Below are 26,342 nucleotides of genomic sequence, written 5' to 3'. Positions count from 1 at the left end.
CCTGTATATGTAGAAGTCGCCTTCGCACACTCTTCTGGTGCGCTTCGTCACTACGTGGGTTTCCGTGCACTTATAAATTTTTCACCAAAATCATTAAGCAATCAAAATGGCTTTTATTAATGTGCGGTAATATATTTATACATTTGTTAAACAAAGAAGTATTTAGTTTTATACTTCATTAATATATACCTTTGCATATAGAAAAATAAGTTAACGTCTACTCTGAAAGACTTTCGGTGTAGTTCTTATGGGTGATAGTAATATCCACGGTGCTCATGTTGGGCGTGAGGAAGTTCTCCAAGAACTTGGAACCCTGTCGGGGCAGGCGATCGAATGGATAGCCCATGGACTTGCGATCCGGGTAGAGACTGTCCCGAAGACCGCAATATGAGGCGGCATCGCTGCAGGCGCACTCAGAAGGCTGCTCAACCTGGGGGAGGTAAGGGGCGAAAGTCAGGTGAAGGCCGAGGTAACTGACGAGAACACTTACCCTATCCTCATCATAGTTGGAGATCATGACGAACAGCTTGAACTTCATACCCTCAGGGCGACCCTTAGGTATCAGCATGTGGTGGGGCCACCCGCAGCCGCAGTAGTCGAATATCTCATTGTCGGAAGAGTTTTTAGCCGTGTTGCGGAAAGTGCGCTCGAACGGGATAGTTACGTTCGAGTCCACGGACTTCCGGGAATGCGTGGACAATCCGGGAGGCATGGTTATCACAAACTTGTCCAGCTCCACCATAAGGCGGCGCTGCTCCCCCAATTCCATGATCCCGCTACGTTCATCTAACATGGGCGCCAGGAAGAGGCGAACGAATCCCTTTCGCGTGGCCCCTGCGGAGTTCTCCACCTCGATGAAGTAGGTGAATGCGCTGTGCTGCAGATGGGTGAACCGAGCGGAGACTTTGCCGCGTGGTGAGAAGTCCAGGCCGCCGGACATGTCCACATCGGACTGCTGCCAGAAGGTGGTCAGCTTGTTGGTCTGATTTCGGCTCTGCACATTGATGCTCTTGACGTGGACGCCCGGGAATCCCAAGTCTTCCGCGCTATATGGGGGCAGGCGCCGCTTGTGCTCATGGAACAGGTTGTCCACAAAGGAGTGCCACTTGTAAAAGACTGGGTCGCGCATGGTGGTGGTCGCATCGCCCATTACGCCTGCTTTTTCCAAATGCTTGTTGGTCGGGTCGTGGGCGTAAGCGATCAAGTTGTGGCCGCTGTTGTGAAAGTTACCATACTGCCGGTTTAAGCAACAAAAACATAAATAAAGTGAACAATTTTAGGCCAAAATTTATAGTTCCTAAAAGCTTCTTCTTCTACTTTAAATATTGCTATCTCCCTTAAAAGATCACAAATTCCTTCCCTATCTTATATGAATATCTTACCAGCGTCCTGTTGATCGATAGATCGGAGGCCTCAATGATGTTGCCCAGGATGTCGATGCCCTTTACTTCATCCAGGACTACCTTTTCGTTATTCTCCTAAAATATGTAAAAGACATAGATAATTCCCGGACTAAGGGGACAAGTGCCCGAACTCACGTCCAAAACGTAGCCCTGGTGGATGGCCTCATAGATGCGTTCGCGCCAACGCTTCATTTCGTCGATCGACACTCTTATCTGACCGACCCGCTCCACATCCCTCAGCCGGGTGTTGTCGAAGCGGGGCGGATAGGCTCGGCTGGCCACCGTGGAGTCCATCTTGGGAAAGTAGCCCTCGGTGATGGGCTCGTCCAAGTTGTTGAACGGCTGCACCTGGGCCATATAGTTGCTCAACCGCTCGGCATTGTAGCGGGCAATAATTTGCTGGTGCATGTAGTAGAACAGCTCGCCACGCCGATCCTTGTCCACGATGCTGCGAATCGGGGCTTCGTGGGGATAGACTAGATGCCAGTGCCAGTGGTGCAGGTTGATGCCCACGTCCTCGCGAAAGTACCACAGGCGGTGCTCCACGTCGAGGTCGGAGGCGGTATAGTTGACGGGTATCACGATGGCATCCCGGTGGTCGGATCCCTCAATCACGAATGATTCTTCGCGCATGTGGCGAAACATCTGCGAGTCGATGAATCGATCCGGAAAGACCTGCGAAAAAGCAGGCAGATTCAGGTCCTTGGTATCCGGCCGATGGAGCAGAGCCACCGACAATGCGTAGTTGAACATCACTGGATTAACCCGATCCCTGGCATACACGGCCACGCTTTGCAGGTCGTCCACGGTGGGCATGTTAATAAACACCTCGATCAAGTGCCCGGCCATCTCGGTGTGGGACTTCAGGAACACCGAGAACTGCTCGGCTCGGCCCAAGGACATGGGGTAACTGAGATCTGGAATTGGGATCTCCTTCACCGGGACGTGCTTCTCGCTCCCGCCGCACACTCGCTGCTGCACCTCCTTGCAGATCTTGTTGTAGCGCTTGGTCACATAGGAGTCGGGAACTTGGAACACGGTGCCGTTGCCACCCTTGTCCATGAACACGGGCTCCGTGGGATGGTCGAACAGCAGGAGCAGATTCTTCTTGTCGGCCATTTTCTTGGAGCAGATTCTTGCAGGACCTCTCGGTAAGCGGTGGACGTAGGGAATGTTACTTGAGGCGTTGGGCTTCACAACTGTGATTATGCACCGAAACAGGCGCACTATTTATACCCAAGAATGCATTAGCTTTCTTATCAAGCTTTCAGCTCAAAACCACAATTTATATTTTATCAAGTTTAAATAAAAATTAAAAAAACATTGATTCATCGTGTCAGTCAAAATTGTTGGGCGTGCCCCGCAAGGTCAAATCAGAAAATCTCACACGATCCCCATTGCATTGGATCAAACAAAATAAGCTGTATTGAGTTATAAAAATCATTTTCTGGTGAAAAGAGCTGCTTCAGGAACTTAGTGTCTTATAGAATATGAATTATTAATGCAAAAATTATGTGAATACCTGTTCTTTTTGCTGCTGAAAGGTCCAGCTTGAAAAACTAATGGAAACTATATTTGTTTAAATGCCCTTAAATAAAAACAAGTCCCAACAAAAAATATAATTTATTTTGCATTTGGGCCACCCTAAAAAATAACTGCAGTGTGCAGCCTTAAACCCATTTGACCCCTGAGGAGTTATGAAAGTGTTTGCATTTACTTATCAACGACATTAGTTTGTGCGTCACGATGTACAGCACAAATAAATAATTAATATGCTCCTCTTATTATATTAAAAACAAGAAAAAATATTCGACGGAATCGGCGTTACTCACTAAAAAGGAGTGTGAGGCGGATAAAGATATGCTTCCAGGAAATCCGTACATAGCTATATTGAACACTATGGATCTTTTTCTAGGCTGAGCATTCTCTATAGCTTTGCAACGAGGCTTTAGTAGTCGCCTCAACGCTCGCCACAACGGCGGACCTGCAGAAATCTAGGGAAACCAAAACCGACTCAGGGCAATGTAAAGCTTTAAAGGTTCGGTAAATTGCAATTTTTGAAATTAAAAACGGGAATCGTTTGTCCACCGTCAGTCCAATTTTTTCCATCTTTTAGTCCATTTCCACTTTTAAAAACAAAAACTTAAACATTTCAAAAATCAATAGTTGACTTTTTTCATTAAGTTGTTTTTCCAGTTTTCTAGCTAAGAAAAAAATCCAAAAATTGGCATTTTTCAACAGATTTTTATGGAATGGCTTGGAATGCGGTGAGGGGAGATTAAAAGAGATCCAGGTTCCTAGGCCATTAACGACGTGGAATTTCTTACGCAACTTCCATCTAGCTCACCAGGAACAGCATTGAATTAGTTTCTACAGGAAATAGTTTGTCCATCGTCAGTCCAATTTTGTCCACCTTTTATTCCATTTCCATTTTCAACAAAAAATTTTAAACATATTCGAAAATCAAATAGTTGATTTATATACCCTTGCAGAGGGTATATTACTTTCAGTCAGAAGTTTGCAACGCAGTGAAGAAGCTGTTTCGACCCCATAAAGTATTATATAACTGTAAAGAAAATGTTTAAAAATGATGTCTTTGGTGCTTTATATGACCTCATATAACCTCATACGCTTGGAAATAACATTTTTTAATTAGTTTTGAATTTTGAATGTAATGTCCATAGGAAAGATCGGAAAATTGGTTGGAAAATAATATAAAGAATATTACTTCCAACGCTTGGAAATACATTTTTTTTAATTAGTTGTGAATTTCAAATTTAATTTTATCAAAATCGGAAGACTGTATCATTTAGTTGTCTTAGAATCGGAAATTGGTGGGAAAATAATATGAAACAAATTATAGTTTCCTTGTTTGTTGACATATTATCTTATAATTTTTGTAATATCATTGGGATTATCAGTTTAATAAAAATCGGACGACTCGAACATATAGCTGTCAAAGAAACGGTCAGAGAAATTTATTTGTAATATCACTGAAGTCAGCAACAATCCTTAAGAATTTAACATGGTCTTACTTAAGTTGATAATTTTTTATAACTGCGAGGGTATACAAACTTCGTCTTGCCAAAGCTAACTTCTTTTCTTTTTTCTATTAAGTTGTCTTTCCAGTTTTATTGTTCACCTAATTCGGAAACAAGTTCCAGAAGGCGAATTATTCAAAAGATTCTATGCTATGGTTTGGAATGTGGTGGAGGCAAGATCCTTAAACGATCCATTATCGACTTTGAATTTGTTACGCAAATTCCATCCGGCTCACCAGGATCAGCAACATTGCATCAGTTGCCCCAGAAAATATTGATAAAGAAGAAAAATTCAAAAAAAATTAAAAATTTGACAATTAACTACGCCACGGAGCCAGGTATTGATTGATTTATTGGCGTTGTATATTGCTCTTTTCTTTTCCTAACACTTAAGATTACCTCCGTAGACAAGATTAAATTTGTTGTTAATTTTCGATTTATTTTTTCAAATTTTGATTAGGGTAAAATTTTCGGTAACTTCGCGATCTACTTAGAAACAACCTAGCTTAAAAACAACTGTCTAACTAACTAAAAACCGTCTATTTCTGCTTTCCTCTTGCGCTTTTTTAGTTTTTGTTTAAGGTCCGGAGCTTTGCCACGGATAACAGCCGCCTTTAGGCGCTTCGCTGCCTTCTTGCGCTCCTGCACGCCAGCCTTTCGCTTGGCCGCCCGTTCCGGATCATGAATCTTCTCCTGGGCCACAACCTTGCGACGCTCGGCTCGTCGAGCCATTAGCTTGGTCTGCACCGCATTCCTTAGTTTGTCATAGACATCGGCTCCTATGCGCTTCCTCAGACGGCTGCCCACCCGTAGGGCTTGCTGACGCAGTTCTGCATCAACGTTATGATCCTCCTCGGACATTTCGCGAACCAGGGCCTGGAGAAGAGAGGGTGCCAATCTGGTTAAGGACTCCACGCTCAGCAGCGTTGACAGGGCCTCTATAAGCGTGAACATAGCAGTTCTCTAACGGTGGGCAGAAGATTGGTTGAGAAATTATTTTTGGATTTAAATATTATACATACGATGCTGGTGTCGTGAGGCGCCTTGGCCACTTCTTTGTTGATCAGGAAGCGTATATTCCGCATTAGCCAGTTGAGGTTTATTTTGTTGATCGGCTCTCGCTCCTCATCATCATCAGCATCCTTTTCCAGCTTTAAACTAAATGGAACATCCCTCAGCATGTGTCCAATGTACAAGAGGATCTTCGAAAGCTCATCGATCATCACCTGCGCAGTATCGCCTGGCACGAACTGAGCACACAGGTCATACACCAGGGACTTTATATCCTCCGCTGGCTGTCCATAAATAAAGTACAGCGTCTGTTCAGTGCCGTTTTCTCTCTTAACTCCGGAGAGCTGTTGGCCGACAATCGTGTAATCGTAGTGGGCCAGGATGTGGGTCAGTAGTTTGGCTGCATTGCAGCGAACCCAGTTATGGTCGTGTGCCAAAAGTCTCTGAGTGCCGTAAGCCAGCTCATCGATTGTGTCAGAAAGTTCTGGATTACACATTAAAGACTCCCCGCAATGCTCGAATATCTTGAGCAGACAGTATTGTAATTGGATCAGCTGATGGTCAGCTTTGCGCTGCTGGTGCTCTAGCCGCGATTCGTTGTCGTCTTTACCCAGTAGTGGTTCTTCATCGGGCACAGTTTCGAATTTCTAGAAAATAGTAAACGGTTAATTGGTAAATGCAGACACACAAGGCTAACAACTCATACTACCTTTCGCTTTTTCTTGTTATGCAGTCCAGTTTCATTCACCTCTGCTGCCAGGTGTCCTGGAGCTCGCACAAATCTACCTCCCGCCTCAGCATCACCCAAAGTCAAAACATTTACGAGAATGGGCAGTACCACAGGTAATCTTTCTGCGAAGCCGGCCTTCTCCGCCTGGACAAATCTCGAGAGAAGAGCTGCGGCCATTTCACGGACTCCTGGCTTTTGACCGGATTTTGGTGAAGTGAAGAACAGCAGCGTCAGATCCAGCAGGGGTTGCCTTTCCAGTTTTGTGAGGCGACCGATAAGAGCTTCCAGGGCGCCGGCCACATTGCGTCGACACGATGGATCTTCGTCGTTTACCAGACGGGTTCCCAGGGAAAGATATAGAAACTCGGATTGTTTGACCAGCATCAGCTGGGGGAACTTGTTGATGATAGAGTGCATGAACTGGATGGCGGACTGACGCCCAGCGGTCTGGCTGTAGCACAATTGCACCGACATGAACTTGACCATCTGCTCAACCTTATTGCCCAGCGTATATTCCATTATATAGATGAGCAGGATGCCACGACACTCATCTCGCACGTAGTCCGAGGGAGAGATGATGGATAGGTCTCCCAGACGCTTCATGAGATCGTGCAGGGAGCGACTGTCTTCCTTTCGACCGACAAGAGCCTTCAGCAGAGTGAACACCATGGTCTGGCTGCTACATTCGCCCTCCTGCAGTTCCTGTTCGATGTGAAGCAAAAGTTGCTCGATCTGCTCGTCGCTGAGTTTGTAATCCTGGCATTTGCGCAGCAGGGCCACTACTGCTTTAAAGCTCGCTCTGACCAGCTGAGCGTTCTCCTCCTGCCGGGTGGCTCCAAAAGTTGAGAAGTTCTTAAGGATCTCAAACATACGTCCAACCACCGGCTGAAGTGCCTCAGTGTTCAGTTCGGAGAGCTCATACTCCCCCAGCCAAATGGCCGTGTAGCACTTCAGGGCATAAGTTGTGGTCCTAGCGTGATTGCTGCTCAAAGAATCCTTCAGAAGTGGCAACAAAGGATGCAGAAAGGGTTGGTAGTCCAGATCGGTTAGCTTCTTTCGCTTTAGCACGAAATGGAGGAGCTCTAATCCAAATTCGACCAGAATATGGGCATTGGCTTGTGCGTTCGACTTCACCTGCTTGTTGCCGGTGGCCACACTACGTCTTCCCGGCGCCGGTTGTAGGATCAGACAATCAGGACGAGTTCTCCTCATTAGCGCCTGCTCTTTTTCTGTGAGCTGACGTTTTTGTGTTCCTGGCAAAAGGTCGCTAATGCTCTCTGACATCGTGCCGTATATGAAAATCAGCAGGCTCTCCCTTGCGATGTGGGTGTTCTCAACCAGGCCGCCCACGATTTTAGCAAAACACTCCTGAATCTTCTGCGTGACTTTACGGGAGTGCGATCTAGCCAAATGCTCCTTGAATGGCAGAAGCAGGTCGAGCAAACAGTTGTCTCGAATATGACGGGCAGCTATGTGGAGCGTGAGGTAGCTCTTCGCACTCGGCTTGGCTTCCGGCGTGTGAGACACGATTTTTTCCACCTCCTTTTCGGCGCTCACATCGCCAAATATATCATTCAGAGCCACATCTAGCAGGTTCTGCAGGCACTTTTCAATGTGGTCTGGCTTCAGGTCACCCTTCAGTGCATCTAAAACGCCATGGAGAGTCACAGAGAGAACGTGCACCTGGAATCCACGTGTGAGCAGCGATTGCAGCTGCTCCAAAAGCATGCCCAAATAGGTGCCCCCGAGGGTAATCATTATCTTCTTGAGGATGTCCCTGGTGAGCATTCGAACGGATTTTAAAGGGGATCGCAGGAAGGTGCAGACCTTCATGAAGATTCCTGAAGAAAAGCAATTAATTAATAGTGATGTTATTTGTTCGCGATGTTAGCTTTTACTTACCAGGCAGACTGTTGTCCAATAGTTCCAATGGAAGCTTCTGCAAAAGTTTAACCATGGCCAAAGCAATGGGCACTCGCTGGATCTCCTCTTCCTCACGTTCGTAGCTCAGGCGTCGGCGGTTCACCTTGTGTTTGGTGTCGTAGTTGGTTTTTTCGGTGATGGACCGGTTGAGCGTTGGCAGCAAAACTGTCGTAATGGTGGCCATGACCTTTTTAGCAGCGTTAGGAGCTAGCAGTTGAATGCGCTGTTGTTTTTTTACTGGTTCAGTCGCCTCCTCCTCATCGAATTCGATAAAGTCAGACTGATCGTCCTCTTTTTTCAAGGGTTTCTCTTCGGCATCATCATCAGCACCCTCTTCCGTCTTATTTTCTTGCGACTCCTCAGCAGGTTTCTTCGCTTCCACTTCCTCGATCAGTGTTTCCTTGAGCTTGGCGAGGGCAGCAAGATCCGTTTGCGCCTGTGTCAAGTCAAAATGAAACCCATCGAGGATCCGAACCACGAGTCGCACACACTGCTTCTGCTGCCCCTGGGCATGTCTTAGTTTTTGGAGGTAGTATCGGAGAACAGCATGGTATTGGGTCCAGGGGAGGAACTCACTCATCACCCCCACTGACTCAATGGCGGCATCTACTAGAGTGTGCTTGCCCGAGTGTTTTTCGCTCAACAGATAGCGGGTAGCCAGCGGAAGGAGAAACTGGGTGAGAGTACGGGCGCAGGGCGGAGCCTGCCGCCAACTGCCTCCGGATATATTTACAAGACGCTGCAGGGCGCGACCGTGTCGTTGGGTTTGCAGATGAAGCATGTTTTCAAAAAAGTCCACCTCCAGGTCGTGTTTATCCGTCAGCGGCGAGAGGTCCTTTAAGATCTCGTGTGCAGCCGGACATTGACGAGCAAGTTCGCCCAGTAAGCCGATGGCCTCGCCCCTGGCATGCTCGTGCTTCTCATCTCGCATACAGCGTTGTATTAAGGGCAGGAGCGTATCTTCCAGCCAGAAATGCACATCCTCCTTTACTTCCAGTTGCAGAGTAACCAAGGGAAGCATTGGCTTCAGCAGTTCCCCTATGTTAACTCTCATGCCGAGATCCGAATCGTGTCGCAGCATATAAAAGCAGTTGTAGACCACCAGGACTCCGAGCTGCAAGTCAATCTTCTTGTCCTTTTTCTCCACCAGCTGCTTGAGCTCTGAAAGAGCCTCGAGACGTTTGTCATAGTCCGGCTGCTCCAGCCATCTCTTGTCCCAGGCATTTAGGAGTAGCACAATCCTTACCCACTCCCGCAATGATGCGGCAGTGGAGGATAGCTCGACGTTTTGTTTCGCCTCTTTGTGCAGTCTTTTCGCCATGTCAGACAAGATTTCGCAAAGTAACTTCCTTGCAGGCAACACACTAACCTGCTCGAAGAGCGGAGCCAGCTGACGAACATAGTCTTGCGGTCTTGGCACACGTTTCAAAAGATTGGCCAACGTGGTGACTAGCTGAACCACTGTCTCCGGACCCCCTGAAGCGGACTGTTTGGTGAATATGGGCAGAAGCACCTGTAGTAGCAGTTCACAAGTATCTGGCTCCTCCACATGCGACGTTATTAGGGTTAGTATGTTGAGTTCCCGCTTATCAAGCGTCTGTCTGCCGGCCTTCTTGTGCCGCCAACTGTTCTGCAGCTGTTGAAGAATGGCTGGAATGTGTGGATGCACAATAGGCAAAACCTCGGCACCGTACTCCTCAGTGGAGGCCGATTCCAAGAGCTGTTCCACCATCTGTAGAAGCGAACGCTTGACGTTGGACTTGGCCTTGTCGTTAAGTAAGAGAGCCATTAGGTGGTGCATTATGGGAAGTTTATCGGCAGGAGGACTTCTGTTTAGCCATTTTTGATAGCGGGGCTCTCCGCCCCATAGGAGAAGTAACTTGAGCATGGGGGTAGGCGTGTGTATGGAGTCCTGCGAGAGGCGAGCAATACCCGGCCAAAGATAGACCTCACAAATTGCATTCATCTCGGGCTCCTGCCACAGATCTTCCATGTCCACCAGCTGACCGAAATAGTTAACCAGTGTCTGCAGGCCGGAGTGCTTCACATTTTTGTAGGCAGCTAATAGTTTGCCCTCTCCGTTGATTACTTCCTGGGCGACGCTGCCCACGAGAAGAAGTAGTTTTAGAACGTAGCTTTGAAAGTCAGTCGTCAGCCTGCCGGCAAACTCCTTGCGAATGAGTTCGAGAAGATTCACGATCCTCTGCAACTGCTTGGCTGCGATCACCGCTGACGGATCATAGCTTTCTTGAACAAACTTAGCCACTTCGTTCACTGGTTTGTCGGTGTAGGCAGTAAACCTTCCGAACGCCATTTTCAGAAAGTCCATGATTTCTGACTCCTCCAGTTGGCCCAGGAATCGTAGAATCAGCGTTTTACGCAGCTGAGCAGTCAATTGTTTTTGCACACCTTTGGTCAGCATTTTGCCGTAAAGCACACGGAGCATAAAGGGCATCAGTTCCGATCTCTGCTGAGCGGAAATGTTGGCCAGCTCAAAGCCACTGAGGGTAGTCTTGAATTTTTCTTCATCAATAAGAGCCGAGAGCTGCGCTTTCTGCTGCACCAGAGCTGGAGGCTGCTTGTAGGCCGCCAGGCAGTCCAGCGCCAATTGTTGCAACTGGGCATTGGGACCGGCTAGAAGCTCCAAATAGAAATCGTGCATCTCCGCCTGCCGATGCAGAGCCTTAGGATTTGGCTGCGACACAAAGCAGGCGAGCTTCAACTGAAGCGTTTGCAGTATAGACTTGGTGTGGGAATTTTGAGTTCTCCTCTTTTGCCGACCCCGGGGTTCGGGCTTTGTTTCATTTTCATCATCGTCCTCGGCATCGAATTCAGCACCTAAAATGTAATGTATGTGTTTTAAATTGGTTTTTGGCCATTATTTGCAAATAATATACCTGCGGTATCGTTCACATTCCAAGTGTGCTCGGATTTCTCTAACTGGGCGCGATATTCCTGTTCTAAAAATTGCAAAAACAGTCGCACTAAATCTGCATTCTTCACCTCGGCAAGAGTGCCCAACTTGGGCAGGCTTTGCCAAAGGAGCTGGCGGTAGTTGAGCGCTTGATGAAGAGTCAGTTGTTGGTCGCTAACCAACGAAAGAAGCATGGTCAGTGTCGGCGACTGGTAGTCCCTTTTAAAAGGCATTTGCAATGTTGTTGCATCCTTTTTGTAATCTATGCAGTCGACGGTTTCCACCAACTTGGCCTTAAACAGCTTCCAGAACTCATCCGCTGTCACAGTTTTGGCATATGCAGCCAGTAGCTGTTGAACCGGCGCCCACACAAACTTGAAGTTGATGTAGAGCAGGCCAAGCAATAAGCTTACTGCGTGCTCCTTGAAATGTGCCAACTGGGAGAACTGCTTAAACTGAGCAGACGCCGGTTCCAATTGCTGCAGCTGGAGGAGGAGCTCGCGGTAGTTGTGCACAGTGGGTTCGATGCATGCGGCGGCATAAAAGTGGGAGTACGGATTGGGTTTGTGTGTGGAGTTTATCACATCCAAGCAGTGAGCAGCTATGCGCCTGTATTGTGAAACGGGATGGCCCAAGAGATTCCCAATACCAGACAATAATTCTTCGGTAGCGGAAAGCTCGTTTTTAGGGGTTTCAAGAAGAACAATCTGTAGGCAAGCTAGGGCCCGAAGGTCCTTCTCCAGTTCAGGCACAAGAAATGTATTAATCATAGATCGCAGGAGCTTGGGTAAACTAAACTTGAGCAAGGCATGAGTTTGAAGTAACAAGAGAAGCAATGTGAAATCCGTTTCGTTGCTCTTTACAAACTTCTCAATAACTGACTGCAGCTTTTGCTCCAAAGGCTGCTTGCTGAATCCTCTCAAGTGAGGAGCCAGAACGAGGAGAAGCAGATGGTCCTCTTTGCTCACGTCTAACCTCAGCAGCTCTTGTTCCACGACTTTAATAGTCTCCTTTTGCTTTAGCTGGATTGGGTATGCTACCCATTGGGTGAGTGAGTTGCCGTCCACTTGCAGCGGTCGCTTGTGCTGAACGATGCGCGCAAGGAGCTCCAGCGCTCCTGCTTGCCTTTGCTCCTCGTAGTATCCAACGACATTGGGCAGAACCAAAATCTCGAATTGCGGATAGTCCAGGAGTTGCAGAATGGCGTCTTCATACACGGATACTTGTGCTCGGCTTATGGTCAGAAGTTTTTGCAGTAAGCGACTGGCATCCAGTTGGGTAAGCTGAGTGTGCTGAGCGTTAAGAAGACTGGTGACCAAGGTTGTCAACGGCTGCAGTGGCTCCACTTTCAGCTCCATTAACTTCAGCAGTGTGGCAACAACCAGCGGCAGCTCGGTGACATAGCGTCCGTCCTTGTGGGTGACCAGGGGAAGCATTAAATCAATCAGCCTTTGAACATCGGCACCGTCACTGCTGGCAGCCGAACAGAGTGACTTCCAAAGGACGTTGCTTTGGTCTGAGCGCAAGAAGTTGAGCAACAGTCCCAACGCATACTCCACAATATCGCCCAAGAGTTCTGTCTGGGCTTTTGTGTGAGCCGAAGCCTTGTTGACGAGCACCTCCAGGACATGGGCAAAGATCTCAGCCGCCGAGTTGTGCAACTGCCCATTGACGCCACGCAGTATTTCGTAGATAAGTCGTCCGCAGCCATGAACACTCTCCACCTGCTCCCGCAGAACAGTCTGCAGCACATAAGCCAGGAAGCGTGGGAAATCCCGCACATCGCGGGCTATGTATGCAAAGCATTCCACCGCGAAGTTGGTCACATGCTCGGCATAGTGCTGTTCATCAAGGAGTGGTAGAATGGCATTGAAGACCACACCAATGTTGCGCTTTAAATACGGCTTGAGGGTTTTGAACAGGTGCGCCAGACAGATAAGGGTCCACTCCAGCTGCTCCGCATCCTGGGTGTTCAGCAGGCAGATCAGACGGTCCAGGACGCGCTGGAAGTACGGATAGAACTCCTCGCGGAGATCCCTGGCCAGGACGTAAAGCAGATCGAGCAGCGGCTGCTGGGACAGATTTGTGGCAGTGGCCAAACGCTCGAGCAGCAGGTCCACCACAAAGTCCTTCTGGTGCAGCAGCTGCGGCAGGGTCACTATTTTGCGGCATCGCTTGCTGAAGTAGTTGTACTCCTCAGTGAGATTGAGAACGTTCCATTTCTGGAGCGTCTGCTGGAAGTAGGTGGAGTTCTCCTCCTCGTCGAGCTCCTCGTTCCGGTGGCCGATGTGGTAGAGAGCCAAGTGCCGCAGGTCGATCTCGTTCACCCGATCCCCGAAAGATTTGAACTGCGGGAGAAAATTCTGTGAGACAGGGCTCCAAAAACGTGAGACTTCTGGGGACACTCACTCGAAATGTATTGGTGTCCTTCGTTTTTTCCGCTAGGGCTGCCATGTTGCTGTCTTTCTCACTTTCTTACCATTCACTTCATTTGACCTTTGCCGCTTTAACTGACAGAAAAAGCACTTTTGTTTACGGACCCTTTTCTTTTCAAATGCAACACGTGCAAAACATATTTACGCACAAGTATCGATTGACTGTCGGCTATTGCACAGACAGAAAACATATGTTCGTGAGAAGTTATCGATAGCCACCACGATAGCCGTTATCTTTTATACTACGGCGCGCTATTCAAATGGCTTATCAATTCTTAGCTAGGTGTTTTATTTTTATTATATTTATATTTATTTTGTAAATAATATAATATAATATATTTATTTTTATTTATATTTTTTTTTATATATTTCATTTTATTTATATATTATATTATTTTATATATAAATACAATACAATACGTACAATACAAAATTTAAGTTACCTTTTTCATCTGTATATTTTGCAGAAAATGTTTTAATTGTACCCACCCATTTACAAATGAATTTAAACATTTTTGTGATCGACACACAGAACATTAAAGCATTTTATTTAATATGGCACATGGAAAAACAAAATACAATTTTTATGCGGATTCCTGGGACTGGAGGTAATTGAAAACAGTGCCGCGCTCTGCGTAACGCTTAATGTTTTCCTGGCTCAAGCCATCTCCGGTTTTAGAAAAGTCTTCAATCGGTCCATACCCGCCACCGCCTGGAGTTTTCATGGCAAAAGTGTCCTGAAAAAGAACATTTAATATCCGAAGCCCTAATTTATAGCACAAAAATACATACTCCGGCTTCCACGTCGATGCAGGTCTTGCCTGCCAAAGCGATTACTCGACCATCCCGCTTGACCACCAGATTGCGTCCACTCTTGCCCGACTCGCCGCCAGCGAGACCGTAGGGCTGAAGGGTTCGTCGCTCCGTCAGAACGGACAGGGTTACAGGTTTGCGGAAAAGCAGATCCCGCTCCACGCCCTCGCCTCCGTTGAACTGCCCTCTTCCGCCGGAGCCATCGGTGCGCAGGCAGAATCTCTTCAAGATCATGGGATAGCGCAGCTCCAGGATTTCCGGGTCAGTGATGCGGGTGTTCGTCATGTGGGTGTGCACTCCACCGGCTCCATGCCAGCCGGGGCCAGCGCCTGCTCCTCCGGCCACGGTCTCATAGTATCCCCAGGTCTCGTCCCCGATGGTAATGTTGTTCATGCATCCCTGCGAGGCGGCGCACACTCCGAAAGCCTTCAGCACCGTGTCCACGATGCGCTGCGATGTCTGCACGTTGCCACCTACCACGGCGGCTCCCTCAGAGGGATCAAGAATGGAGTTTTTCGGAATAATCACCTGGATAGGGGCCAGGCAGCCCTGGTTGAGGGGAACATCATGGCCCACCATGCAGCGCAGGCAGTAGATAAGGGCGGACAAGGTGATTGCCCTGGGGGCATTGCAGTTGCCCCACACTTCCACTCCCGAACCAGTGAAATCGCACAATGCAGATCCCTGCTCTGCGTCGATGGTCACCTTGAGGGCGATGGGCGAGCCGTCGTCCATGAACTCCTTCGCCGCCAGCACCGTGGATCCCGTGCGCTCCAGCGTATCCCGACCAATCTGGCGCAGCATATCGCGAACGGCCAACTCGGCGTTCTTCTGAATGTGCGACATGTAGGCCTGCACCACGTCCAAGCCATAGCTATCGATCAGCTCCGCCACCAGCTGGATGCCCTTGTGGTTGGCTGCGATCTGGGCCTTCAGATCCGACAGGTTGTCGCTCAGGTTGCGAGTGCCCACAGCCCCCTTTGCGGCCGTAGGCGTGGTCAGCTGCTGGATGATCTGCTGCTCCTGGAAAAGCCCATTCTCTACGATCAGGAATGACTTGAAGGCAGCGCCCTCCTGGGCCAGCGAGGTGGAGTGCGGGGGCATGGATCCCGGAGTTATGCCACCGATATCAGCATGGTGACCACGGGAGGCCACAAAGAAAACGGGTCGAGGGTGGTTCCTGGAGAGTTAAGTTAAATTCGTAATAATGCTAAATAATTCTATAATTAAATAACTTTTACTCACTCATAAAAAACTGGAGTAATGACCGTCAAATCGGGCAAGTGAGATCCCCCTGCAGAGGGATGGTTGGCCAGGATGACATCGCCGTTCTTCAAGGTCTTCCCACGCACCCTCAACTGATACTGGACGGTCTCCTGCATGGCGCCCAGGTGAACGGGAATGTGGGGGGCATTGCTGACCAGGCCGCCATCGGGTCCAAAAAGGGCACAGGAAAAGTCCAGGCGCTCCTTGATGTTGGTGGAAATCGAAGTGCGTTGGAGCACCCTGCCCATTTGCTCGGCGATGCTCATGAAACGGTGGCTGAAGATGCTCAGATGCACTGGATCCAGGTCCGCGTTGATGCCATGTTTGCCGCCCGTCTTCACGTCCATAATGAGGTCTCCGAATGGGGTAACTTGGACACCACACTCCGGTTCCACGACGATGGTCGAGAGCTGATCAATGAGGACAGCGGGTCCGGCGATCTTGTGTCCGGCCAGGAGGTTCTTGGTCAGGTAAATCGGAGCATCAAAGCCACCTTCATCGAAGTAGAGACGACACCGGGTATTAGGCTCCGCTGGCGGTGTCACTTCGGAAGCACCCTGAATCTTGGGCTCAGGTGGTGTCTCGTTCTTGCCCAATCCTCGAATGCGAATGTCGTCCACAATAATGCGTCTATTTTGCAATACGAATCCAAACTCTGTGCGATAGCGATCCAGGAAGGTGGCATGGAAGTCCCCGTAGGCCGCCAACAACGGATTCGAAGCGGAGGACTGCTTTCCAGTTGTCGGGGCCACCATTAGGGCGCCATCGGTGCCCTCGTAGCGTAGGTGAAGGAAGGGCTCCAGTTCGATCCGCTTGAATCCCTGATCAGCTAACTTGTCGTGACACTGCTGGGACAGGGCATCTAATCGCTCCTTCAGCTGCTGGGCATTCGCATCACTGAACTCCAGGCCATTTGGTTCCTGGACCTCCTGGACCACGTCGGCCAGAGCCATTCCATAGGCAGACAGTATTCCAGCGTACTTGTGGACCACAACCTGGGAAGAGAATTCGTTTTCATATTCCAAATTTAAGTTCATAGTTATAATCCCAATCAAAAATCTTTACCCACCTTGGCAATCCCCAGATTGCGCGCAATGGCGCAGGCATGCTGACCACCGGCTCCTCCAAAGCAAGAGAGCACATGGTTGGCTGTGTCCAGTCCTCGGGATTGGGTCAACGCACGAATCGGACGGCACATGGTTTCGTTGGCCACTCGAATAAAACCGAGAGCCACGTCCTCAACACTCAGAACTCGGTTGTCGCCAGAGGCTTTCAGGTATTTATTGATCTCCGTCTGCAACTCCACGAATTTACTCCTGGCGATCTCATGATCCAGCGGTTCGTTCTCCTTGGGACCAAAGATCTTGGGGAAGAATTGCGGCAGAATGCGTCCCAGTATAAGGTTGGCATCCGTGACCGTCAGTGGACCTCCCTTCTTGTAGCACGCCGGTCCCGGGTGAGATCCTGCTGACTCGGGACCCACCACAAAAATGCCAGAGCGGAAGAAGAGCCGAGATCCACCGCCCGCAGCCACGGTATTGATGTCCAGCTGAGGAGCCTGGATGGTAACCCCCGCGGTGGTGCTCTCGATGACGTGCTCATAGGTCCCGGCATAGCGGGACACATCGGTCGAGGTGCCGCCCATGTCGAAACCGATAAGGGGCAGATCAGTTTCCCGGGCTCCCGTCAGAGCGTACCCCACAACGCCTCCTGCAGGTCCTGAAAGGATGGCTCGCGCCCCTCGGAAGTTCTCCATATTGGTCAGACCTCCATCCGACTGCATGAAGAGCACATCCACGCCCTCCAGCTGCTTGTCAAAGCCGGATTTGAAACTAGGATTTGAGAATGCATCATTAGAATGGAGTTTTTACTATAAATAAAGAATATGGTACGGAGATATGGTGGTGATCCCATTATTTAAGCCGCCACTGTATAATGACAGCGCAGTCCCTGAGAGCGTTCTTTTGATTTTATACCCTCCAGATCTTGGGGAACTTGGGAGTATGGCGATAAGATAGGTGTACGAAACCCCATAAAATGTATATACAAATATACCTTTAACGCTTTAACTATTTTGATGTCATTCTTTATAATCATTTCAAAGTGGATCTTAATAATTCTGTAATTTTCTATGCCATTAATGGGTATCAATGCGTCGAGCCGCTCTTATAAGCTGCATTCTAGATCGCTTTTATTCTAGATTTGTTTACTTTACGTAACCCTCTCCGAGCTTTGGTTTTATTTTGCTTCCAGTGTGACTACAAGCTTATCTTTATGGTGACACTCTAAAAAACATGTTTGGGCCCGAAGAGAGCTGTGTCACCTGGCTAATTTACACACCAGAGATTAGATGCACTCACCTGGCCAGGTAGCGGTCCACATGGGGAGTCAGGTAGGCCTCCGCACAGGCCGTGTATCCTCGAGCCACGACCCTGCACATGGGCATTGCCTGGTGGGATAGCGTCACATGGCTGAAGCCCAGCTCCCGGGCGATAGCCCCCACCCGGAGTTCGTGCTCCGGACAGGCATAGCTGTGGGCCAAGACCACGGAGACCGAGGAGATACCCTGCTCCCGGGTGACTGAGAGGGCCTGACGTACCGCCACCTCGTCAACGGGTCTCACCTCCAGATACTTGGTGCCGGCCACGCCCTCCAGCACCTTCCAGCTGTGATCTGCGTTGATATTCGATATAGCAATCGAGGTTGGACAGATGTTGACTCTATACTAACCCAGCTCGCAGCGATCCGCCTGCTCTGGAACTATGCGGCAGTCCACCTCGACTACGGATTTGTAAAGATTCGCTGGCTTGCGTATGTTGAGTTCGAAGATCTTCGGTCTGGCCTGGTTGCCGATGTAGAGCAGGTCGCGGAAGCCACTGTTCACCACCAGAGCCACTGGGTCTCCCTTGCGCTCCAGCAGGGCATTGGTGGCCACGGTGGTGCCCATGCGGACCCAGCCAATCTTCGAGGTGTCGACCAAGCCACTGGCTGCCAAGTCCTCACCCGTCTCCTCCTTCAGGATCCGGCGGATGCCCTCGCGGGGGGCGTCGCTGTACCTCTCCGGGTCCTCGGAGAGCAGCTTCATGGTGCGCACTTTGCCGCCGGGACAGATGCACAGTACGTCCGTGAAAGTGCCTCCGCGGTCGATAGCGAAGCAGTACTTGTTGCCCGACATTGTGTTACCTGTTTTGAGTTCCGAAGGGAGTGGAAAAGTAAGACTGAGCGGGCAGCCAGTGCCACATGCCGTATATATACAGGTGGTCGATGTCGTGGTGCATATGCCTATCTCCTCTCGCAAAAGCTCGCCAAAGCTTTCTCGGTCGCGATCAGCTGACTAAGAATACGAGAGAGAATTCCAGAGAGCACTCGAAAATATAGCAGGGATTTTGGTAGCTCTCATTTTTATTGGGCTCGGACAGAATCTTTCAAAACGTCCTAAAAAATATCATAATGTAAAAATCATAAGGTTATATGTTAAGAAACACGAAAGATATAATTTTTATTTCATGTTCTCCTATTAATTTTTCGATCGTTCCTATATTATGTAGTCGTCTGATTTTGATAAAATTTAATTCGAAGGTCAAAGCCAAATAAAAAATTGATTTCCAATCGTAGGAGGTTATAAGCTAAAAAACACCGAAGATATAATTTTTCATTATTATTTTACCACTAATTTTTTAGTTAGTTCTGAATTTTGAATTAAATTTTATCAAAATCGGACGACTATATCATATAGCTCCCATAGGAAAAATCGGAAAATTAGTGGTAAAATAATATGGAAAAATTATATCTTGGTGTTTTTTAACATATAACCTCCTACGCTTTGAAATAACATTTTTTATTCGGTTTGAATTTCGAATTAAATTTTATTAAAATCGGACGTCTATATCACTTAGCTGTCATAGGAAGGATCGAAAAATTGGTGGGAAAATTATAAATTTGGGGCTTTTTGACATGTTATCTTGTTTAAGAAGTTCGAATTCAAATTATTGATTATTTTTTATAACTGCAAGGGTATACAAAATTCGGCTTGCCGAAGTTAACTTCCTTACTTGTTTTATTCCTAAGCTACCACCAGTTTTGTTGTACATGATACAATTTCAACTATTATTATTAGTGAGCAGTATAAAAAATATCAAAGATTTAAAATATATAATGGATTTAATATATATAAGCTATGCACATATCGATGTCTCCCATATTTATACCCGTTACTCGTAGAGTAAAAGGGTATACTAGTAGGTAGGTAACAGGTAGAAGGAAGCGTTAACGACCCCATAAAGTATATATATTCTTGATCAGGATCACTAGCCGAGTCGATCTAGCCATGTCCGTCTGTCTGTCTGTCCGTATGAACGCTGAGATCTCGGAAACTATAAAGGCTTGAACCGTCTGACTTGGCATGCAGATTCCTGGGGCCCTGCGCAGCGCAAGTTTGTTTCAGCGCGGTGCCAACACCACTTTAACGCCCAAAACCCGCGAAAATCTGTAGCGCCTACAGTTTTTACGATAGAACAACAATTTTAACTGAAATGTATATGTCTCTTCCATACCTACCTATAGTTCAATACCCAAAAAAAATGTGCCACGCTCGCTCTAATGCCCACTAACAGCCCAAAACTGGGCGGCCACAATTGTCATGCTAGAAAATTTTTTTTTGCTAAAACGTATTTGTCTCATTTTTGCCCACTCTAACGCCCCCAAACGGCTAAAACGCTTAAAACTGTCTGCCGCCCACATAACATATAACAAAATAGCCGGTAGGTGGCGCTTTAGAATATTTATTTACTGCTTAAATATCTTCATTTTTATTTTTCTCCTTCAAGCTTAGTAACGGGTATCTGATAGTCGAGGCAATCGACTAAAGCGTTTTTTCTTGTTTAAAAACTGACATCAAGCGCTTGGCAAATAAAATGAAATTCTACCATACAATTGGCATCGCACATTTCTTTACGATATAAGTTAACACAGTGCTCGTTGATGGGCGCCGGCTCGCCACTCTTCCAATTAAAAAAGGTAGGTCTTTCTCCGGTAAGTGAGGATATGTGCTCTCCTTCCTTGGCCAGGTCCGTGATGTCCACCCAAAAGACATCTCCCGAAATTTTCTTTGCGATAGCATTCATCTCCTCCTGATCCCGGATATTCGCCAGATGTCCTCCCATTCTCCGGCATGTGTTCGCTGCTGCGAACCAATTCTGTCTTCTATGTGTTTCTATGTAAAAGAATCGGTTCCCGATTTTTTCGAAATTCGGAGGAATATTTGACTTAAGTGTTTTCGACTCCAGAGTTTAGAACTCTAATCGATTCTTTAATGTCAGCAAGTTCTCCTGCTAAGTAAGAATCCCAAATTTCTGCGTGAGCTCCATACATACACCACACAAGGAATGCGCACAGAATATAGGATGCGTAACAAACCATTTTAAGGCCGTGGACGTAGAACTTTTCAGTGATCTAAACTTGGAAACACTTGACAAGACCAGACCAATGGTGCGGCTTGTACTGCTGGGGATCCGAGTTTGGGGAGCTGCTTTTATAGCTGGAACACCGGTTGTTTTGAATAACACATATTTAGCTGATAGTGACACCTCATACCATCTTGAGTCCTCCTTGAACCCCGGATGTATAAATAATAATCATTTTGCAGATAGTATAATTCGAAGAATTTCGATCACCAGACAGTTTGCTATAAATTTTTGAATTTGGAATTTTGCTATGAACTTCATGAACTCTGGAATTTTAATTTACTTACTCATATCTTTTAAAGTAATTGTACGTCAGACAGACATTCAGTTCTAGCCAAGTGATGTGTCTGATGCTCCATCCATCTGTCTGTTCGTATTAGTGCTGATATCTCGACAGCTAAAAAACACAATAAGTTGGGCTTAAGCATTCAGGTTCTAGAAATTGGAGCTCAGGTACATTTCTTAAAGCCTACAGTTCAGTATACATTGCGAACTGAACTCAATTCTAACTGCATTTCAAATGAACCTGCCTGAAATATAAACCTTTTTATCCTCACCTCAAGTAACCAATGACTGCCAATTATGCCACATATCATGCGCCAGTATAGTTTGTATCCAATTCGATCTCATTGAGAGCAAACGATCAAACTCTGCCTTCAATGATGGCCCCCGCAAACCATAAATATATGCAAATGCATGTTTTATCTGTTCCTTACTTGGCAGCAATGAAATTTGATGACTTATTAAACGAGGCCATAAAGAGCGCATTCCCCCGCTTGTAAGTACGGCGTGTGGAACATGCCGGCAAGTCAGTGTCAATATCACGGCATCGGCCTTTGGGCGCTATTGTTTGCTCCGGAGAAGGGAGGCCGGAGAAAGGGGCGTATCAATTCGAGTCGATTTGCGATTTCGATGGCGACTCCCAGCGGAACAGTTGAGATTGTTTCTCCGTTTCCCGGCAGCGATATGACCCCTAATACCCGTGACCCGGACCCCGGACCGAGCGAGGGACTGCAGTGACAGTGGGAGTAGCTGGCTGGTTTATGTGGGCACATTGATAGCATTTTTACGAGCCATTTTCGCCAGTTCTACACGCCGAAAACACGGCTCCACAAATTGCCTGGAGTTTTCCGTCGGCATGGTGCTCTGGCTGAAAAAGATCTCGAAATGTGGGAGTTGGAAGTGCTGCCGCAGCCGGAGGGAGGAAAAGGTGGCGGAGGCAGTGCTCCAGACGGAGAACGAATTGTGGTTGGAGTACTACGGCCCGTATCTGCACATCTGGCCGTTTCACGAGCTCTGCGCCAGATTGGAGACGAATGTCTCCCAGGTGAGATACGCAGAATCGCGATTGTACTAAGATGACATCACAGCGGAACCCTCCACGCAGGGTCTGACCTCCGTGGCGGCGGGGCAGAAGCTGGTCCGGAACGGGAAGAACGTCCTGCCACTTCCCCTCAAGCAGGACGTGGGCTTCTGGAAGTTCGTGAAGAACTGCTTCAGCGTTTTGGGCATCGTCGTACTCCTGTGCTCCATCGCCTGCTTTGCCGTATACTACATATTTGAAATTAACTCGACGATCCATGGCCAAGTGGATCCGGAGTTTCTGGTGGCGGGCATAGTGCTGCTCGTTTTCTTCTTTCTCGCAGGAATCGTGCTCCATCTTCAGGGCGATGACCACGAGGAAATGGTCGTGGCCTTCGATGAGCTGATGCCCATGTACTGCACGGTGATACGGGACGGGGAAAAGGAGGTAGTTCTCACCCAGGACGTGGTAGTCGGCGACGTGGTGCCCATCAGCTATGGTCAGCGGCTTCCTGCCGATTTGCGGTTCTTCAGCTCCTCGGGCCTGGAGCTCAACAACGTGGCGCTGACAGGACATTCGAAACCTGTGCAAATCACTCCTCTGGCGAACGAGGGACGCCAGCGGTACTCCCGAGTTGAGTACATAAAGGACGCCTAAGCTTGTGTTCTGTTGGAGTCTCCTCTTTAACTAAATTTGGAGTTCTTGAATTTCTACTTATTTATTATATAACAACTAAACGAGGAAAGGCATTATAATAAAATTAATAGGAAACATACACTTAAAGTACCTATGTTATCAAATTGTGTTTTCTTTTAGTTTTATTTGGCTTTTATCTGTAAGGCTTCGCAGTTTATTCCGCATTGGATTGGAACATTTTAAAGTTCTTCAAAAGTGGGAAGGAAGATATATTTTTTTGTTAAGCATTCCAACTGGAGTACGAGACTTTATTGCCATTATAGATTTTGTTATCTTTTGATCAATTTAAGAGATCAGAGATAGCTGTTGCCTAAGTGACACTTCTACAATTCATTGATTCTTATCATGAGTTCCAGACCTTTGACGAAATGGGGTTCCAGCAATGTGGGATTCGCTTGCAGCCATGCGACCAAGGGCTACGGCTTTGGGGTGGCCATAGCCTGTGGAAGGAACACCGATGTTGGGGCGATGACGGCACTCAGCTTCAAGGAGCGACCTCTGAGTCGTGCGGAGAGACACCAGAAGCAAGTGGGTATTCCAGTGAGCCCAAGAAAGATCTATCTCACCCCTGTAACCCTCCAGATGGCTTACTACACCCTCCTGGTGGTTGTAGTCTTGTTTTTCCTGCTGCTCATCACTACGGGATTTCTGCGTGGAGAAATTGTCTATGAAGTCAATCTCTCACTTCTGGTGGCCCTGACTCCCATCTGTCTGCCCATCATCCTTTATTGGGGCATGAGGAGGACGAAAAAGGAATTGAGGAGGAAGCAGTGCCACGTGAGGAACCTTCAGGGCGCCACCACGGTGGGCCTCACCACGGTTATAGTCACCGACTTGGTCGGCACAATGACCAAGCGGCGCATGCGAGTGTCGGAGATCTTTGTGGATATGGGGCTGCTGGGCGTCGATGATCTGGATGTAAATGCTCAGGGACCCCGATTCATTGAGCTGATCCGTGCCTCTGTGCTGTGCAACGATGCTGTCATCTGTCCGGGCAACATAGGGGTGCCCAAGATGCAGAAGGACATGTACGGCAACATCCTGGACATCGCCCTGCTCAAGTTCGGTCTGATGATCCTGCCGAACATCGATCAGCTACGCCGCGACCACGAGAAGGTGGCCAACAAGCACTACTCCAGTGCGGACAAGGTCCAGGTGACGGTGCACCGGACTCGCGATGCGGAGGGCCAGCTGAAGCTCATCCTTCTGATGAAGGGCCACTGCCACGTGGTGATCCGTCGGTGCTCAACCTTCGCCATTCGGGACGAGGAACTGCCGCTGGACGACCAGCTACAGGAGATCATCCTCAGCTTGGCGGATGGGCTGCTGGAGGCAGGTCGCCATGTCCGTGCCTTTGCCTACAAGGAGTTGAGCAATGAGCTGGAGTTCCGCCGCTTCTCCCAGGCCAACACCAACACCGGCGTGGAGGGTGGGGAGTACAAGTATCGGGACTACTTGGCGGTGGATACCTACTCGCTGAGGTTTCTGGGCATGATTGCCACTTACAATCCGCCCAGGAGCACCATTCCCAAGGCAGTGGCTCGCTGCAGGACGGCGGGCATCAAGTTGATCCTGGTCACCCGGCGTAAACGAAACCTGGCCAAGGCTCTGGCCATGGACGTGGGTATCCTTTCGGCACCGTGGGATCCTATACTGACCCGGTACAGACGTCTCTCTGGCACCACGGAAATAGTGGACATGACGAAGTACAACGAAGAGAAGCCCCATCACCAGCGTTGGCACATCGAGCAGCTGCTCCTTGCTCAGCGGGACTTGGTGTGTGCCGGGACGAGCACGGAGCAGCTCCACTGGATCGTGGATGCCTGTCGCCGGCTGGGAGCAGTGGTCTCCGTCGTCGGGGGAACGCTCCACGACACTCCCGCCATGAGGAGCGGCCATGTGGGCGTGGCCAAGTACGGATGTGCGGTCATGTGCGAGGCCAGTGCCGATCTCATCCTGCTGGACAGCTCGTTCGCCACCCTGGTCAGTGTTGTGGGCGACAGTCGGCTGCTGTTCGAGAACCTGAAGAAGGCCCTGGCCTATTGCCTGGCCACCAACACGACCAACCTACTGGTGTACTCCACCTTCTTCTTGTTCCACATTCCCTTTCACATCCACATCATGGACGAGCTCATTCTCGCCTTCCTGGTGAACTTGGTAAGTGGGGTCTCATGAAAGGTGACCTTATAAATGGCCGAATTCTCCCACAGCTACCTGCGATGGCCCTAATTTATGAGCCCCCTGAGGAGAAGCTGATGCTGCAGGTGCCCAAGGTCTACGATGACTTCCTCCTAAATAGTCGGTACATGCTCTTTAAAGATGAAATATATGAGACATATGCAAATATTTCCCTAATATTTGGTTCACATTCTCGTGCTTTGCCAAAATATGTCTTCCAGATTACTGTTTGTGTCCCACATCCTTGTGGGAACCATCGAAGCTGCCGCTGTTTTCATGACCTACTTCGTGTTCATGGCTGACAGGGGATTCCTGCCCAGGACATTGGTGGGTGTGCACATCTCGTGGCACGACGATATGACCCACGACATCACCGACTCTTACGGTCAGGAATGGGTAGGCATAACTCCATATATAGTGTGTATCCCGGCAATCTGCCCAACTTCGATTTCCTCGCAGAGCAGCGAAGCTCGCCAGCAGCTGGAGTGCCAGGTGTCCTCCCTCTGTCTGATGAGCCTCGTCACGATGCAGTGCACCAACCTGGTGTTGACCAAGACGGGACGTGCCAATCTGCTGACCCACGGCTTCGACAACTGGCGGCTGAGTCTGGCGGTCGCCTATTTGATTTGCCTCGCCGTGGTAATGTGCCTCCTGGACTCCGCTGTTTGCCTGCGGCAGGATGCAACCAACGAACTAGAGTGGGTGTTTCCGGCAGCCTGAGCTCCGCACTATGACATGGGTTCTTCACTGTTTCAGCTTTGGCCACTTCCTGTGGACCATCTGTCCGTTCGTGGCTCTGCTGGTCTTCCTCGAAAGCGCCCGCAGATACTTTCTCCGCCTTTTCCCCGACAGCTGGCTCGAGCTGGCAACTTTGTATTGAGCTGGAAAAGATTCAAGCACGCAGAGAAATTTTATATATTCAAATATCATCAATCAGATATGTGTCTTAGATCCTGATTGTGATTGGCATGTAAATACTTCATGTTATCATGATATTTTGGGTTTTAAATGGGTTAAGTACATCTACTGTACGGATTTATATTTAATTAGGTATTCAGATTTAATGATAGTACCATAATAACTCAAATTTTAATCAAGATTGTCAAAAATGAATCTTACTTTAGATTAAACTTTAAAAAATATATGCTTTTTCAGGTGTTCAAATAA

General features: G+C 48.3%; 5 protein-coding genes across 8 annotated transcripts; 2 read left to right on the top strand and 3 right to left on the bottom strand.

Moving 5' to 3' along the window:
- Nucleotides 1-93: 93 nt before the first annotated feature.
- On the bottom strand, nucleotides 94-2,593 carry LOC108026512 (phenoloxidase 3-like). Its single transcript, XM_017097458.2, has 4 exons — nucleotides 1,539-2,593; nucleotides 1,383-1,478; nucleotides 491-1,234; nucleotides 94-430 (listed from the first exon to the last, which is right to left on the bottom strand). The coding sequence occupies exons 1-4, from the start codon at nucleotides 2,520-2,522 to the stop codon at nucleotides 218-220; spliced, it is 2,037 nt and encodes a 678-aa protein (XP_016952947.1). The 5' UTR covers nucleotides 2,523-2,593; the 3' UTR covers nucleotides 94-217.
- Nucleotides 2,594-4,562: 1,969 nt separating this feature from the next.
- Nucleotides 4,563-13,619, bottom strand: LOC108026740 (small subunit processome component 20 homolog). Its single transcript, XM_017097860.2, has 6 exons — nucleotides 13,432-13,619; nucleotides 11,006-13,370; nucleotides 8,088-10,946; nucleotides 6,165-8,026; nucleotides 5,467-6,102; nucleotides 4,563-5,407 (listed from the first exon to the last, which is right to left on the bottom strand). The coding sequence occupies exons 1-6, from the start codon at nucleotides 13,474-13,476 to the stop codon at nucleotides 4,973-4,975; spliced, it is 8,202 nt and encodes a 2,733-aa protein (XP_016953349.1). The 5' UTR covers nucleotides 13,477-13,619; the 3' UTR covers nucleotides 4,563-4,972.
- Nucleotides 13,620-13,969: 350 nt separating this feature from the next.
- Nucleotides 13,970-18,758, bottom strand: LOC108026818 (5-oxoprolinase). Its single transcript, XM_017097984.3, has 6 exons — nucleotides 18,267-18,758; nucleotides 17,897-18,209; nucleotides 16,606-17,368; nucleotides 15,516-16,531; nucleotides 14,250-15,450; nucleotides 13,970-14,194 (listed from the first exon to the last, which is right to left on the bottom strand). The coding sequence occupies exons 1-6, from the start codon at nucleotides 18,709-18,711 to the stop codon at nucleotides 14,042-14,044; spliced, it is 3,891 nt and encodes a 1,296-aa protein (XP_016953473.1). The 5' UTR covers nucleotides 18,712-18,758; the 3' UTR covers nucleotides 13,970-14,041.
- A 3,325-nt stretch (nucleotides 18,759-22,083) lies between these two features.
- Nucleotides 22,084-23,076, top strand: LOC108026554 (sodium/potassium-transporting ATPase subunit alpha). Its single transcript, XM_017097505.3, has 2 exons — nucleotides 22,084-22,325; nucleotides 22,386-23,076. The coding sequence occupies exons 1-2, from the start codon at nucleotides 22,137-22,139 to the stop codon at nucleotides 22,956-22,958; spliced, it is 762 nt and encodes a 253-aa protein (XP_016952994.1). The 5' UTR covers nucleotides 22,084-22,136; the 3' UTR covers nucleotides 22,959-23,076.
- Nucleotides 23,077-23,329: 253 nt separating this feature from the next.
- Nucleotides 23,330-26,246, top strand: LOC108026553 (sodium/potassium-transporting ATPase subunit alpha). 4 transcript variants are annotated; one of them, XM_050887892.1, is made up of 6 exons: nucleotides 23,330-23,525; nucleotides 23,580-25,154; nucleotides 25,208-25,299; nucleotides 25,397-25,571; nucleotides 25,640-25,873; nucleotides 25,932-26,246. In XM_050887892.1, exons 1-6 carry the CDS (start codon nucleotides 23,343-23,345, stop codon nucleotides 26,130-26,132), a joined length of 2,460 nt encoding a protein of 819 aa, XP_050743849.1. In that variant the 5' UTR covers nucleotides 23,330-23,342; the 3' UTR covers nucleotides 26,133-26,246. The 4 variants fall into 4 exon arrangements, with proteins under 4 accessions (XP_050743849.1, XP_016952993.1, XP_050743850.1 ...); XM_017097504.3 differs by having other exon boundaries at nucleotides 25,635-25,873; nucleotides 25,932-26,183; XM_050887893.1 differs by having other exon boundaries at nucleotides 25,640-26,073.
- Nucleotides 26,247-26,342: the final 96 nt, after the last annotated feature.

This window comes from Drosophila biarmipes, chromosome 2R (assembly GCF_025231255.1).
Source record: "Drosophila biarmipes strain raj3 chromosome 2R, RU_DBia_V1.1, whole genome shotgun sequence".
Taxonomy (NCBI): Eukaryota; Metazoa; Arthropoda; class Insecta; order Diptera; family Drosophilidae; genus Drosophila; species Drosophila biarmipes.
Note: the sequence above shows the minus strand (reverse complement) of the source record. Positions and strands in the feature narration are given on the sequence as shown.